This window comes from Melospiza melodia, chromosome 10 (genome assembly GCF_035770615.1).
Source record: "Melospiza melodia melodia isolate bMelMel2 chromosome 10, bMelMel2.pri, whole genome shotgun sequence".
Classification (NCBI taxonomy): domain Eukaryota; kingdom Metazoa; phylum Chordata; class Aves; order Passeriformes; family Passerellidae; genus Melospiza; species Melospiza melodia.
This window is the reverse complement of record NC_086203.1, coordinates 13,459,830-13,471,837: the sequence shown is the minus strand read 5'-3', so window position 1 is coordinate 13,471,837 and position 12,008 is coordinate 13,459,830. Positions and strand designations below refer to the sequence as shown.

General features: G+C 40.5%; 1 protein-coding gene across 14 annotated transcripts in view; it reads left to right on the top strand.

Moving 5' to 3' along the window:
- The window catches only part of ATP2B2 (ATPase plasma membrane Ca2+ transporting 2), a 407,966-nt gene that overhangs the window by 223,143 nt on the left and 172,815 nt on the right, over positions 1-12,008 (top strand). For all 14 annotated transcript variants that reach the window (XM_063164432.1, XM_063164430.1, XM_063164426.1 and 11 more), the window contains one exon: positions 9,039-9,526. In XM_063164432.1, coding sequence (XP_063020502.1) covers positions 9,328-9,526 — 199 coding nt within the window. In that variant the 5' untranslated portion in view covers positions 9,039-9,327. The remainder of the gene's footprint in view (positions 1-9,038; positions 9,527-12,008) is intronic.

The following is a 12,008-nucleotide window of genomic DNA, read 5'->3' as shown; positions in this document are numbered from 1 at the left end:
GTTGCAGTTTACTTTTTCAGCCTTTATGGGAATGGTGCAAGGGAAAAATGTGCCTCTTCCAATTCGACTTGTATGTATATATATATATAGGAGGCAAAATATATATTTCTCTTCAGCCATTAAATATTTTTGGGTTTTTTTAACAACCAAATGATTTACTTTTATATTTTGTTTCCTTCCTCTTTTCTTCTTCTGCCCGCACTTATTTTGCATGGAAGCTCCATTTTCTGGATCTCATTAACAACCAATGGTGTTGCACTAAAAGCTTCAGTATTTGGCTTCGTTTAATTAATATTATGATAAAATTCCTCAGATAGTGAAACCAAGGTGGCAGAAAAGAGGTCTGCAAATTAAGACTGGAGTAGATTTAGTTTGTTTAGGGAGGGTGGTTTTATCCTTCTTCTTTTTTGTTTTTTTATTTTTTTTTTTTCCCCCTGGACCAGCTGTTTCTCATGATCTGCTTGATGCTCAGCATTTCAGCTGCTGAGCAATCACACACCTGAAAAACAAGAGTAACTCCTGGAAAATTGGATTTTTCTGCTGTCAGTCTTGAAGGATCTCGTAGATAGAAGACTTTGTATGTATAACTCTGAAATTATTGCATTTTTGGCTAAACACAGCAATCTGATTCCATATCTGTGTGATTTGGTCTCCTGTCTTTTGGCTAAAGGTCTGTTAGATCTGCTTAGATTTTCTTGACTTTTATAGACAGCAGCAGTCAGGCAGTCCTTTCCCTGCTAATGGCTGGGTGATTTATGCGATGGATGCTGACAGAAGGACAGAGAGAACAGCAGAACAAGGCCAGGGTTTGCTTTTCCTTTTTTTTTTTTTTTTTTTTTTCCCTTTCTTTTCCTTTTTTTTTTTTTTTTTCTTTTCCCTTAATGGTCTCCCTTGGGTTGTTATGTAGAAATTGAAGTTTCTTTCTCAGGGATATGAGTGTCAACACTGATCGTGCTACAATAGCACGGATGTTAAAAGTGGAAAGGTGCTTTAACCTCCAGAGCTCAGATCATGACACAACAAAATTATTTTCTCTACAGCTGGCCAGTTATGGATTTCCCCAGGTTTTTATTCTCTCTGTTATCCCATAGATCCATATTTATGGAAAACATGATACCTATCAACGTTTTAGTGAAAGCAATCCATCAAAATTCTATTTCACATTAATGAGTGCACTTCTGCTGCACTTCCTCATCCTTGTGCTCCTAAGAAGGCAGGAAAATGCTTCAATTTATCTCTAGTTTATTTAAAAAGTAATCAAGTCCAGGCCTCCTTTAAGTCTTTGAGTTTGCTGTTATGACAAAATCCTGTCCAGGACTGGAAATATTTCAAGTCCCATTTCACAGCTCTCAAACCAGTCATGGGCTGATGCAGCCTTCAAGGCAGAGCTGGGAGCACAGAGGAATAATGAAATGAAATTGCAGTTTATTGATTAAAAGCCTGATAGGTGCTTCAGATATAGGTGAGATTATCTTCATTAATCTCAGTTTTTAGGACGGAAAGTGCTGTAAAATATTGTTAGAAAATCTGAGGGAAAAAAAGTGAAAAGAGGTCAAGATGGATGTGACCAATCAGGAGAAATGGCAATTTCTACCAAAGTATTAAATATTTGGGTTAGTTTCAAGGTGTGAAGATTAGAGAGGCCATTTAATTTTTTTATAATGAAATAATTAGTAACAGACTAAAAAAAGTAATAATTAGGACCCAAACTCAGAGACTGAACAAAAGCAAAAAAATTTTAGGTGGGATGGAGCAGGAAAAGGTTAGAATGGAATTTTAGGTTGGAAGGAGCTGGAAAATCTATTTATTTTAAGATGTTCTGGAGAGTTTTATGATAAAATGAGCTATAATTGGGTATTTTAGGCACACAGACTCTGGAACTCCCTGAAATTGTGTGCACAGAAGTGATAATCAGCTAAAGGTCACATGGTAACTCAAATTCTAGACTTAAGAAATCTGGTACTCTGTGAAACACACAGATGAAGGACAGATGTAGAATGCCTTATCTTTTTAGTGTTCATGTGCCAATAATTTGCTTTTAGTGAAGCAGAGTAAAGATCTGAATTTTAGCCTGCTGAGTTTGGGCTCCTCTTTTATGGATTTTTTTTTATCCTTGTTCCTTGGGTCTGAAACTGTAACGAATGGACAGAACTATAGTTTTGGGGTAGAAAAGAAAGGCACCTCAGCCCAAGGAAGAAATTTTGAATATTTTCTCTGATGATGGTGAGGAGCTGCTCTCCAACATCCCTCTGTGATGTAGCATCACTGTAGTACATCTTTTAGGTGTTTCTGCTACAAAAAAGGAATCAGTGCTGGGAAATGTTCCTTACCTGATCACCTACTGCTTTTAGAGAATTTAATTTAGATTTTTTTTTCCACATCTGCTTTATTTAATGCTGTCTGAAGTCCAAATATCCTTTTTTTACCGGCTGTGTTTTTGATTAAACTGATAACGCAGTTTGGAAGTTGACGCTCCTTGCAACAACTGTGCTGCGTAAAATCAATTCTACATGGAAACATGTAGAATGAAAATTTTCTAAAGTTTATAGAGGTGTAGAATGGGTCTTTTCAGGGCCAGAAACACAACCCCAAAGTGTGGGGATATGGGGTGTGCAGGAAGGCAGTGAATGAAAGAAACCCCAAACCTTTTGCAGTGGGGAATTGGAGCCTCAAGAGAATAAATGGCTGGTGGAAAATAACCTTTCATTTGTGCACTGGAAGCAAAACATCATAAAATCATGTTAGCACCGGCAGAGCATGAGAGAGAGTTTTGAAAACTGATGGTTGGGACAGCCTTTAGTGGGAAAATCTCATTTTCAGGGCAGATCCCACCTCTGCAGGCAGAGAGGGAGGCTCTGGCACCAGGGGAGGAAGGATTTCATCTGCAGGAGCTGCTGCAGTCCCCCAGAAGTCACTGATGGAGTCATTTTGTTATTTAATGGGCCCGAATTGATTCCCTTAAAGCAGTTTTGTTGCTGTCAGGAGTTCATTTGGCTTTGCTGGAGCCATTTCCACGAGGAGCAGAGGAAAGGCTTGGGATCAGATGTGGCTGAATAGCTGTGCACTGCAGCAGGGGCTGCAGGGACTTTAATTCACAGACCTCATTTTAGCTCCCCTCATTACAACATGGAAAAGAGAGAAATCAGCCCATTTGTGCAAGATTCTGTTTGGTAGAAATCCTAGGTAAATATGCTTATTTTAGAGCTGAAATTAATGATAGTTTGTGTCTCTTTAATAAAAATTTCTCTTGTGACAAGGCTTTTGTTGCCTTGAAATATTCAACAGGTATACAGGAGGCATGGAATCCTTTTCATTTATCCTACCTGATAATGAAACTGGTACTGACTGGAGGCTCAGGTTCATGCTGAAAGGCTGGAACAGCTGTTAAGGGATTGTAACAGGCAGTTGCCTGTGATTTTTCTTTTTTTTAATGCTTTCATTTTGCAATATTTTTAAAATAATACTTTAACTTAATTGTCTTAATGTCATCCCATTATCAGGGGAAATACATTTCTCTCTGAAAACAACAAGTGAATGAATGTCTCATCTGTGAGTGCTCATCATGAATGGATGAGCACAGAATCACAGACTGGTTTGGGTTGGAAATGACCCTCATGACCATTTTGTTCCAGCTCCTTCCATGGGCAGGGACACCTTCCACTATCCCAGGGGGCTCCAAGCCCTGTCCAACCTGTTCTTGGGCACTTCCAGGGATCCAGGGGCAGCCACAGCTTCCTTATAGATGGAGAGATTAACTTAAATCAACTTGAAATTCACGAGGAAATGGAGGCATGAAGTCAGGAATATTTTCGGAGAACTCTTCAGTGACAAAGTTCAGTTTCTCTTTCTTTATCTGCTCTTGGCTTCCTGGCATTAAACAAAAATTTCACACTTTGTGAGGTGCCAACCAGCTTTTATTCAGATGGTGTTTTTCCTTAGCTCCTTCTGCATCTTGTGCATTGCTGATAATTGAACTTCAAAGTCAGCATGGTTGACTTTTTTTTAAGAGAGTGTGAGTTTAGGCATTGCTGGGTACATTTAATCAGCTTTTTTGGCTGCTGGATAGAGAATCCTTTCCTCATTCTGCTCCATGAAGATTGTGTTCCCAAATGGACGGGCATTTTGGATTTGCCGCGCAAAGATGCCACAGCTGGGCCACACCTGATTTATTTCACATATCTGCAGGCCTCCACAGAGCAGGTTTTGGCTTTCCTTCTCAACTCTTTTCCCCTTGCAGAGGTCAGCTGTAAGGTTTGCATCCTCTGCTGCTCCCAGGAACTGTAGTCTCAAAATATCTCAGATGATTTTGCTCAGATTCAAGGGAAAATTCCCTTAAATCTGCTTCCAGTCCTGCTTTATTAAGGTTTTGGTTATGAATTAAACCCACTGAAGCCCACCATGGATAGAGCAGTGAAAGCAGCACCCAGAGCATGAAATCCAGCTCACTTTGTTTATTGGGTCATTAGCATGTTAGATAATTTTGATGGAAAAATGTGGCAGGATCAGTGAATACAGAAGAATCTGATTATGCACCCACTAAAATGTGTATTTCAGCCCTTACTCAGGGGCTGTCTATAGGGTTCAGCTGGAATTTTATCTCCTGCCAAATAAAGTCCAAGTGGGGCAGAAATGCTCCCCATGGAGGGGTGGGAACTGCTAATTCCCTGAGTTTAATTCAGTTTAATTCCTGGAGCAGCAGCTGTGTGTGCCACCTTCCAGCTGCACGAGGAGTGAGAGGGAATCACCATTTCACCTGTAATTCAAACAGCTCCTCACAGCAAACTCTGAAATCAGGCTTGCCAGAATTTTAGAGAAAACAGAAAAATTAAAAATATAACCTTTTTTTTGACTCATGATGAATCCATTATTTGTCCAGACCTTTAGGACGGTGAAATGCAACCCTTGGGATTCTGTTCTGGTGAAATCTGGTTCATTAAGTTGCTGCTAACTTTCCTGCCAGTAGAAGCCTGAATGAAATCAGATGTCAGAATACTTGGGGATGATATCTACATTCTAACACACTGTGAAAATATTTACAAGCTTCCAAGATGAGACTTTTCCTGATTAGGGAAATCAAAGAATAGTTTTCCCAGCAGGCCTGCAGTTAGCTCATCCAAATTGCTTCTGTTTTAATTGGCATGCATTTCCTCTAAGCAGCTAGGAGATTAAAAATATTTGACTTGGGCTCTACAGGACTGGAAGCCTCTTCCCCCAGACACAGCAACTCTGGAAAAAAAATTAAAAAAAAAAACAAACCCAACTAAACAGCCAGCTCAAGTTTATTTGCATTTGTACAATAAAAATGCATCTCTGACAAGATTCCAGACCAAGAACCAGACTGATATTCTGACTTTTAAATGAGGAAAACAAGGATGGTGTCTTTTTTTTTTTTTTTTTTTTTTTTTTTTGCTCAGGTGTTCTGTGCGTGAAGTCTTTTATTACCTGAGTTGTATCTAAGCGGGCTGGGATTTTATCTCTGCTCCACAGCAATCTGTTGTTTACAAACTGCACTTTGGGACTTCTTTTACTCAGTTTTCTAGTTTCAGAAGCATTGGGAAGAATAAGTAAAGCCAAATAACCTTCATTAAAAGTGACTGCTTTAGTCTGGGAAAACCAGCTACTATTGTGTGTGAAATTAATTTACTGGAGTTTTTATTTCTCTTTTGTTGAACGTGTCTGAGGAGGGACATTTTCCCTAGAAGTTCTTCTCACAGGGAATGATGACACCAAATCTGGAGAGGATTTGGAGGAGGTTCCTTGTTCTAGGATTGTGTGGAAAGCAAACCCTGTGCTCTCAGGGCTTGGGGATGGTGCCTCTTTATGCTCCAGGAAGGTTTTGGTTATGGATTAAACCCCACTGAAGCCCACCATGGATAGAGCAGTGAAAGCAGCGCCCAGAGCATGACATCCAGCTCACTTTATTCATTGGGTCATTAGCATGTCAGATAATTTTGATGGAAAAATGTGCCAGTATCACCTCCTTGAATCAGAATTTCTCGGTAGTTCACTTAGAACACCTTGAAAATATCAATATTGTGAGGTTTTTGTAAAATAGTTCCCTCTTTCACCTCCACCCAGAAAAACCAGCAAACAAAAAACTCCCCACCCAGCGTAATAATGGGATTTCTTGTGGATGAGACTCCTCATTTCCCCATTTGTGGTAACTGGACGTATTTTGGAGATGCAAAGCCCCATGATGGGAATATTGCCACGTGCCAGCTACAATTTTTCTATTCCTCAGCTTTTGTTGAAGAAATATTCAATATTCACCATTAAGAGGGATGAGGTGGTGGTGTGTCAGTCCTGCCAGCCCGGTGAGGAGCCTGGGCTTTGGCTAAGAGAGATTTTGGATGGGATGGAGCCTGAGGATCCTGTTCCAGGGGATTGGGGAGCTGCATGAGCAGGGAATAATGTCAGTCACGCTCCGGGCCTGCTGTGTTTCTCCATCTGCCCCTCAGAACCACGAGGTGGTGTTTCCCTGATGGCACAGCATTAGGTGAGTCATGAGCAGCACAGACGGCCAGAGATTTGGTTTTGGAGCTCTGAAGGAAGTGTAAACTTCATATTTGTTGTTTATTGGTTAATATTTAATTGGAGGCGAAATTAAAAATTAAGCAGGCAAATGAGTCATGCTGAAAAGCAGCAGCACTGTCTTGTCAGCGCTGTGGCTGACAAATGACAATGAATTTCTAAGAATGGAAGAAAAGAAATTAATTTATAGCACAGGGAGCCTAAAGAGATGCTTTGATTGAGAGGAGTGGACACATCCCACAGAATGATCATGGAGAAAATGTCTTTGATGCTGTGTTTAGTAACCTTTGCATCAGAAATGAAATTGGTAGATGGTTCTTCTCAGAAAACATTCAAAATTGTCTTTTCTCTGTGGTGTTATGGAACAGTTTAAGAACAATTTTATTATTCTGGAGCAACATTTGAATTTTTTTTTACTAAGCAATGTTTTTTTTTCCATCTTCTTTTCTCTTAAAATCATGGCTGCTTGAGATGCCCAGCTTTCAAAACCCTGAACTGCACTTAAGAACTGATTTTATTTATTTTGTTTTTTTTTTAACCACTGGAAGTAAAGAGCAGCCTGTTATTTCAGCTATCTGTTATCATCACTGTAGCCTTTCTGACAATCAGATCTCAATCTGCATTTTGCTGTGGCTGGCAGCAGGCTGAGCCTGGGATGCTGCTGGTAGGGAGGAGGAGCCCTGTGCTGCCTCCTGGGATGAAGCCTGTTTCACTGGGCATCTGTGACATTTCTGGCCTGCAATTTTTTCCCCAAATAATGCTGCAGGCTGATGCTATTTCTGTTCAGAATTCTGATCCATCCTGTTTACAAAAAGACAAAGCAGTAGTGTGAGTAAGGCCTTTTCTTCCTGCTGGTTATAGGGGTGTACCTGGGGATGGCTTGAGGCTGAGCAGTGCCCAGGATGCAGCCATGGAGAGCAGAGTGTGGTTCACCATCTCCTGCTTGGCAAATAAAAACCCTTTTTAATTGCTACTTCAAATTTCTCTTTGTTGTTTCAGCACAAAAAACATTTTGTGCCAAAATTCTTATCTCGTGAATGTGGAAAGCAATACATGAAGTTGAGGATGGCAGAAGTTCTTAGCACTAGAAGATACATCAGTAAATAGGATGGGTGGAGGAAATGTGTAGCAGTTGGCTGGTATTTGAATTTTGGGCTGTGATATCATAGTGAAACTTGAAATTCCTTTTTGTTTTTTTTTTTTGTTTAACTTTTTCCTCCACAGAAATCAAAGGAATGTTGAGGTTTGCACCTGTAAAGGAGAGGGCTGGTAGAGGTTCAGTTTTGTTAATTGAGCAAGGTAACTCCAAATTAGTGCTCACACAGGCCTGATCTTTGTCACTGCAGAGCAATGGCAACATCTTTAGAGAGTGGAAATAGCAAACCCTACATGTTACATCAGCTGTAGCTGGGTGGGAGATTAAAATTATTGCACAAATATAAACCCGGGACTTGAAAGGCACTGGGCTCCTCTTGATGTGCTTTATCTGGGCATTTATATATAATTTCCACTGGGCAATGCTGTGCCTAGAAAGTTCAATGTGTGACCTTTGCCTGTGACAGGTTGGTCAGTTATTAGGCTGCTGGGGTGCCCTTTGAAAGATCTTTTTTATTATGAAAACGATTCTGAGACCTCTAGATTAGACAGTGCACTCGCACTAACCCGCTTGAGGCAAAAAAGAAACCTTTAATCTCTGTTAAAACTCTGCGTGCCAAATATAATAGCTGGTTTCAGCAGTATTTAAACCAACTTCATTAGAATATGGGAAGGGGAAACAGGTTTTAAAGGCTGGCTTTAGCAAGTAATCAACTGTCTCCCAGATGGTCCAAACGGGACTTGTTCAACACTGCACATAAAAAAGAAAATAAAACAAAGGGAAAAAGAAGGAAAAAGAGAGAGCCCAGCAGCATCCTGTGTGTGTGTGGTGACTGGGCTCAGGGGAAAGGGCTCCTCATACAGAGCTCTGCCTCTTCCAACCCAGCCATCCCATTGCATCCACGCTGTGCTCGCTTGCACAGAAGGCAAGGCTGTAAGATGTAATGTATTTAAATATATTCTGCATTTCTGAAGGTGGCTCTGTAGTTTTCCCCCAAGTTTCACCGCTTTTGTGCTAAAAGCCAGTTTTAACCCATAATGAAAATTGTTTTAACCCATAATGAAAATTGGTGGGGTTTAACCCGTTGTTAAGCTCAGAGCCTTATCAGGGAGCCTTTGTTGTGCTCAGGGGACAGCTCAGGGTGGCTGTATGGAGCGGAGCACGTACTGGGGGTGCATCCTGCACGCCGGGCTAATCGCTCACTAATTAATATTCATGACTCATCTCATTTAGCGGCTGCTCTTTGGACTGCAGCAGCGCTGCTATTGGTGCTCTAGCTCTGGAGAGCTTTATCTAAGGCAGGGCCAGTGTTGTCCTGGGTGGATGCTGCCCACCTGCAGCTCCTCTGGGATGCCGCCACCTGTCTGACACCCTCCCTCTTGTAATGAGCCCTTTCTGCTTCTTCCCAAAGGTCCAGAGGAAGAAATGACCATGTAGATTCTACAGCTTGGGTGCAGCATAATGGGAAATGGTGAATGGAGTGGAGCTGGTCTGCAGCCTTGAGAGCAGCCGTTCTGTGACCTCCAGCCTGTCAGGGACACCCTCCACGCCAGGGGCATCCTCCACGTCGCTCGCCGGACACACGCGGGATTCTTTTTAATTTCTCCGATTTGGAATTCGAGGTTCCCGTCCTCCAGTTTTTAAAACAGTTTTAAGATTGTATCCAACTACAACGAGTGGAGCAATATAAACCAGCCACGATGGGTGACATGACAAATAGCGATTTTTATTCCAAGAACCAAAGAAATGAGGCCAACCATGCAGGAGAGTTTGGGTGCACGCTGCAGGAACTGCGCTCCCTCATGGAACTCCGAGGGACAGAAGCAGTAGTAAAAATTAAAGAGACTTATGGGGAAACAGAGGGGCTCTGCAGACATCTGAAGACATCACCAACAGAAGGTAAGCACTTCTCATTTCAGTTGAATTAGGGGAATTTGCATAAATGCTCTCCAGACAGTGAAAAAAGAGGTTTTGATTCCTGCCTGAACAGAATTCTCATGATGCTGCCATTATTCCCGACAATAAACAAGAGCCTTCTAAGAAAGAAGGCAAACCAGTCCAGCTATAGCTAAAGCTGGCATGAGGGTGAAAAGAGTGCTTCTTGTTTTAACAGCTAAATGCATTAATTTTTCCTTAAAATGACACACAAAAATCCGCACAGGTTTCAGGCATTGCAAAGAGACTTGAATCTCTCTGCTCCTGGGGGTAAGAAGGTGCAAAGTAGTTGCTTCAAAACAGCTTCTAAGTATTTGGACATCTTGAGAGTATGAAATGACCTTCTGAGATGCACATTATGTTACTGTGTAGACCAATGTAGTTTTTTATATTTATATATAGGTTACTAATCTTCACTTATTATATTACCATAGATAATTTTGCTGAAATCATCAATCTGTGATTGTATCGATGTTTTTAGTAGTTGCACTTCTGTTGTGTGTTACATTAAGCTCCATGCTTTCTTATGTTTAATACTATCAATCATAACCTTTCAGTATCTATTTTCTTAAGTCTTTTTAGACTTCTACTTGATCATTTATTAGTCTGGTTTTCAATGCTCAAACTGAATAGCTCCCCATAAAGCATTGACAATGGTGTAATGTTTCCCTCTCCTCATACAATTTTCTTTCTCTTTAAGTGCAAGTGAAATTCTGTTTTATTCTAAGAATTCTATTTTTGTCACTGTATTTTCATCTCCAAGGAGTATTAACGCTTTTGGAAATTACACAGTCTTTCAGTCTATAATGTTTCTGCAGTCTTGTAAAGTAGCCAAGATGTTCATTTCAAGTTCTTTTCTTTTTCATGAAGATAGAAGTCTTGGCTTTGTTCCATTCTCTTCTTTCTAAAATTAATCATTTAGTTACCTCCAGTGTTTAAATGCCTCAAAGTCTGGGATTATTGGTGTGATCATAAACATGTCAGTTGTAGTGTGATACCATAAATTACCCCAGCTGAGGGGTCCCAAAGGAGCAGCTATCAATGTCTCAGCCTCAAGAGTTCCACATTTGCAGAAAGTCAGAGCTGAGGTCTCCGTCTCAGCCGAGCTCGTGGCAGTGACTTCAGTCAAGTTTTGCCAACTCATTCTAGCGGTTACCTGGTCAATGTGAACTTCAAAGGAGATGTTAATTGCATTATGTGTTCAGTTTATGACATCAGGGAAACTCAATTCCTCATGTTGGAACAGAGTGTATGGATCCAGCAGCGTGGCACACTGACTCCAGCAGTAATCTATATCTGATACTGCAGATAAGGTAACTTTCCTCCAAGCATTACGTGCACTTCATCACTTGTGCATTAGGGAAAAACCTTTCCAGCTTCAAATGGCAATCAGCATAGCCTTGGAATCATGAAGGCTCTGCTGGGTTTTAATTTTCAAGTAGATCACATAATAGGAATTCCCAGTCACATGAAGCTTACATCTTATTTTTAATTGTTTTCTTTGGAAAAATTCTCTGAAATATATCTTGTCAAACTCTGGAAACTTTCACTGGAGAGAAACTATCCATCACAGAGAAACTTAAAAGGCTTATGGCAAATATAAACTTATATTTAGTTCTAAGTCCCAAGCCATTGTTTTTCTTGATTCCAAGCTCAGTGAAGAGGATATTCTTGGAGACATGACTATTCTTAGAGGAAAAAAAAAAAAAATTCTTACATGGAAATGGAATCCTAACATCAAGCAGACATGATTGGAAAATTAATTGTAGACATGCTCAGCTTTATCGTATCTGCAGCAAACTGTGGATTCCTCATGGAATACCTTTGTGAAAAACCACAATTTGCTACAGTGCCTGAAAATCACTTTTCCAACCAGGCATCATTTTTGGTGAAGCACAGTTCCCTGAACAACTTTGTTGTTCATACTTTGGTGTGCTGCACATCTCACAAGCTTTTATTGGAAATACAAAATAAGAATTACTGCAGGGCACTTCTCTGAAAAAACCAAATGGCTGAGCAGGAGTCCTGAGTGACTGTGAAACAGTAAAAGGACCTGACTGTAGAACTTGGTTCTTCCTTGCCTTGTAAGATCTTCCAGAATTTAGCTGGATAAAGTCCTTGTAATATTGTGGGATAAGGGCTGAAACAGATACCAGAGCAGAGGAAAAAAATATTTCCTGGCAGCAGGGACATGATAATTTGGTAGAATGTCTCCTAAACTGAATTTACTGGTTTATTTAGAAAGCAAGAAGTAGTAATGAGCTCAGAGCTGACTCAATTCATTTCCCATGTTAATATTTGATGTCTCACCTATGGATTGGCAGGATCAATCACACTTGCAAGTGCTTTCTCAGACTGTTTTAAAGGCCCTGAACTTCTCAAGTTAAGGCATCATATTTGTAACTCAGATGCCATTGACTCTGCTGTGAGGCTCATTTCCCAGTGA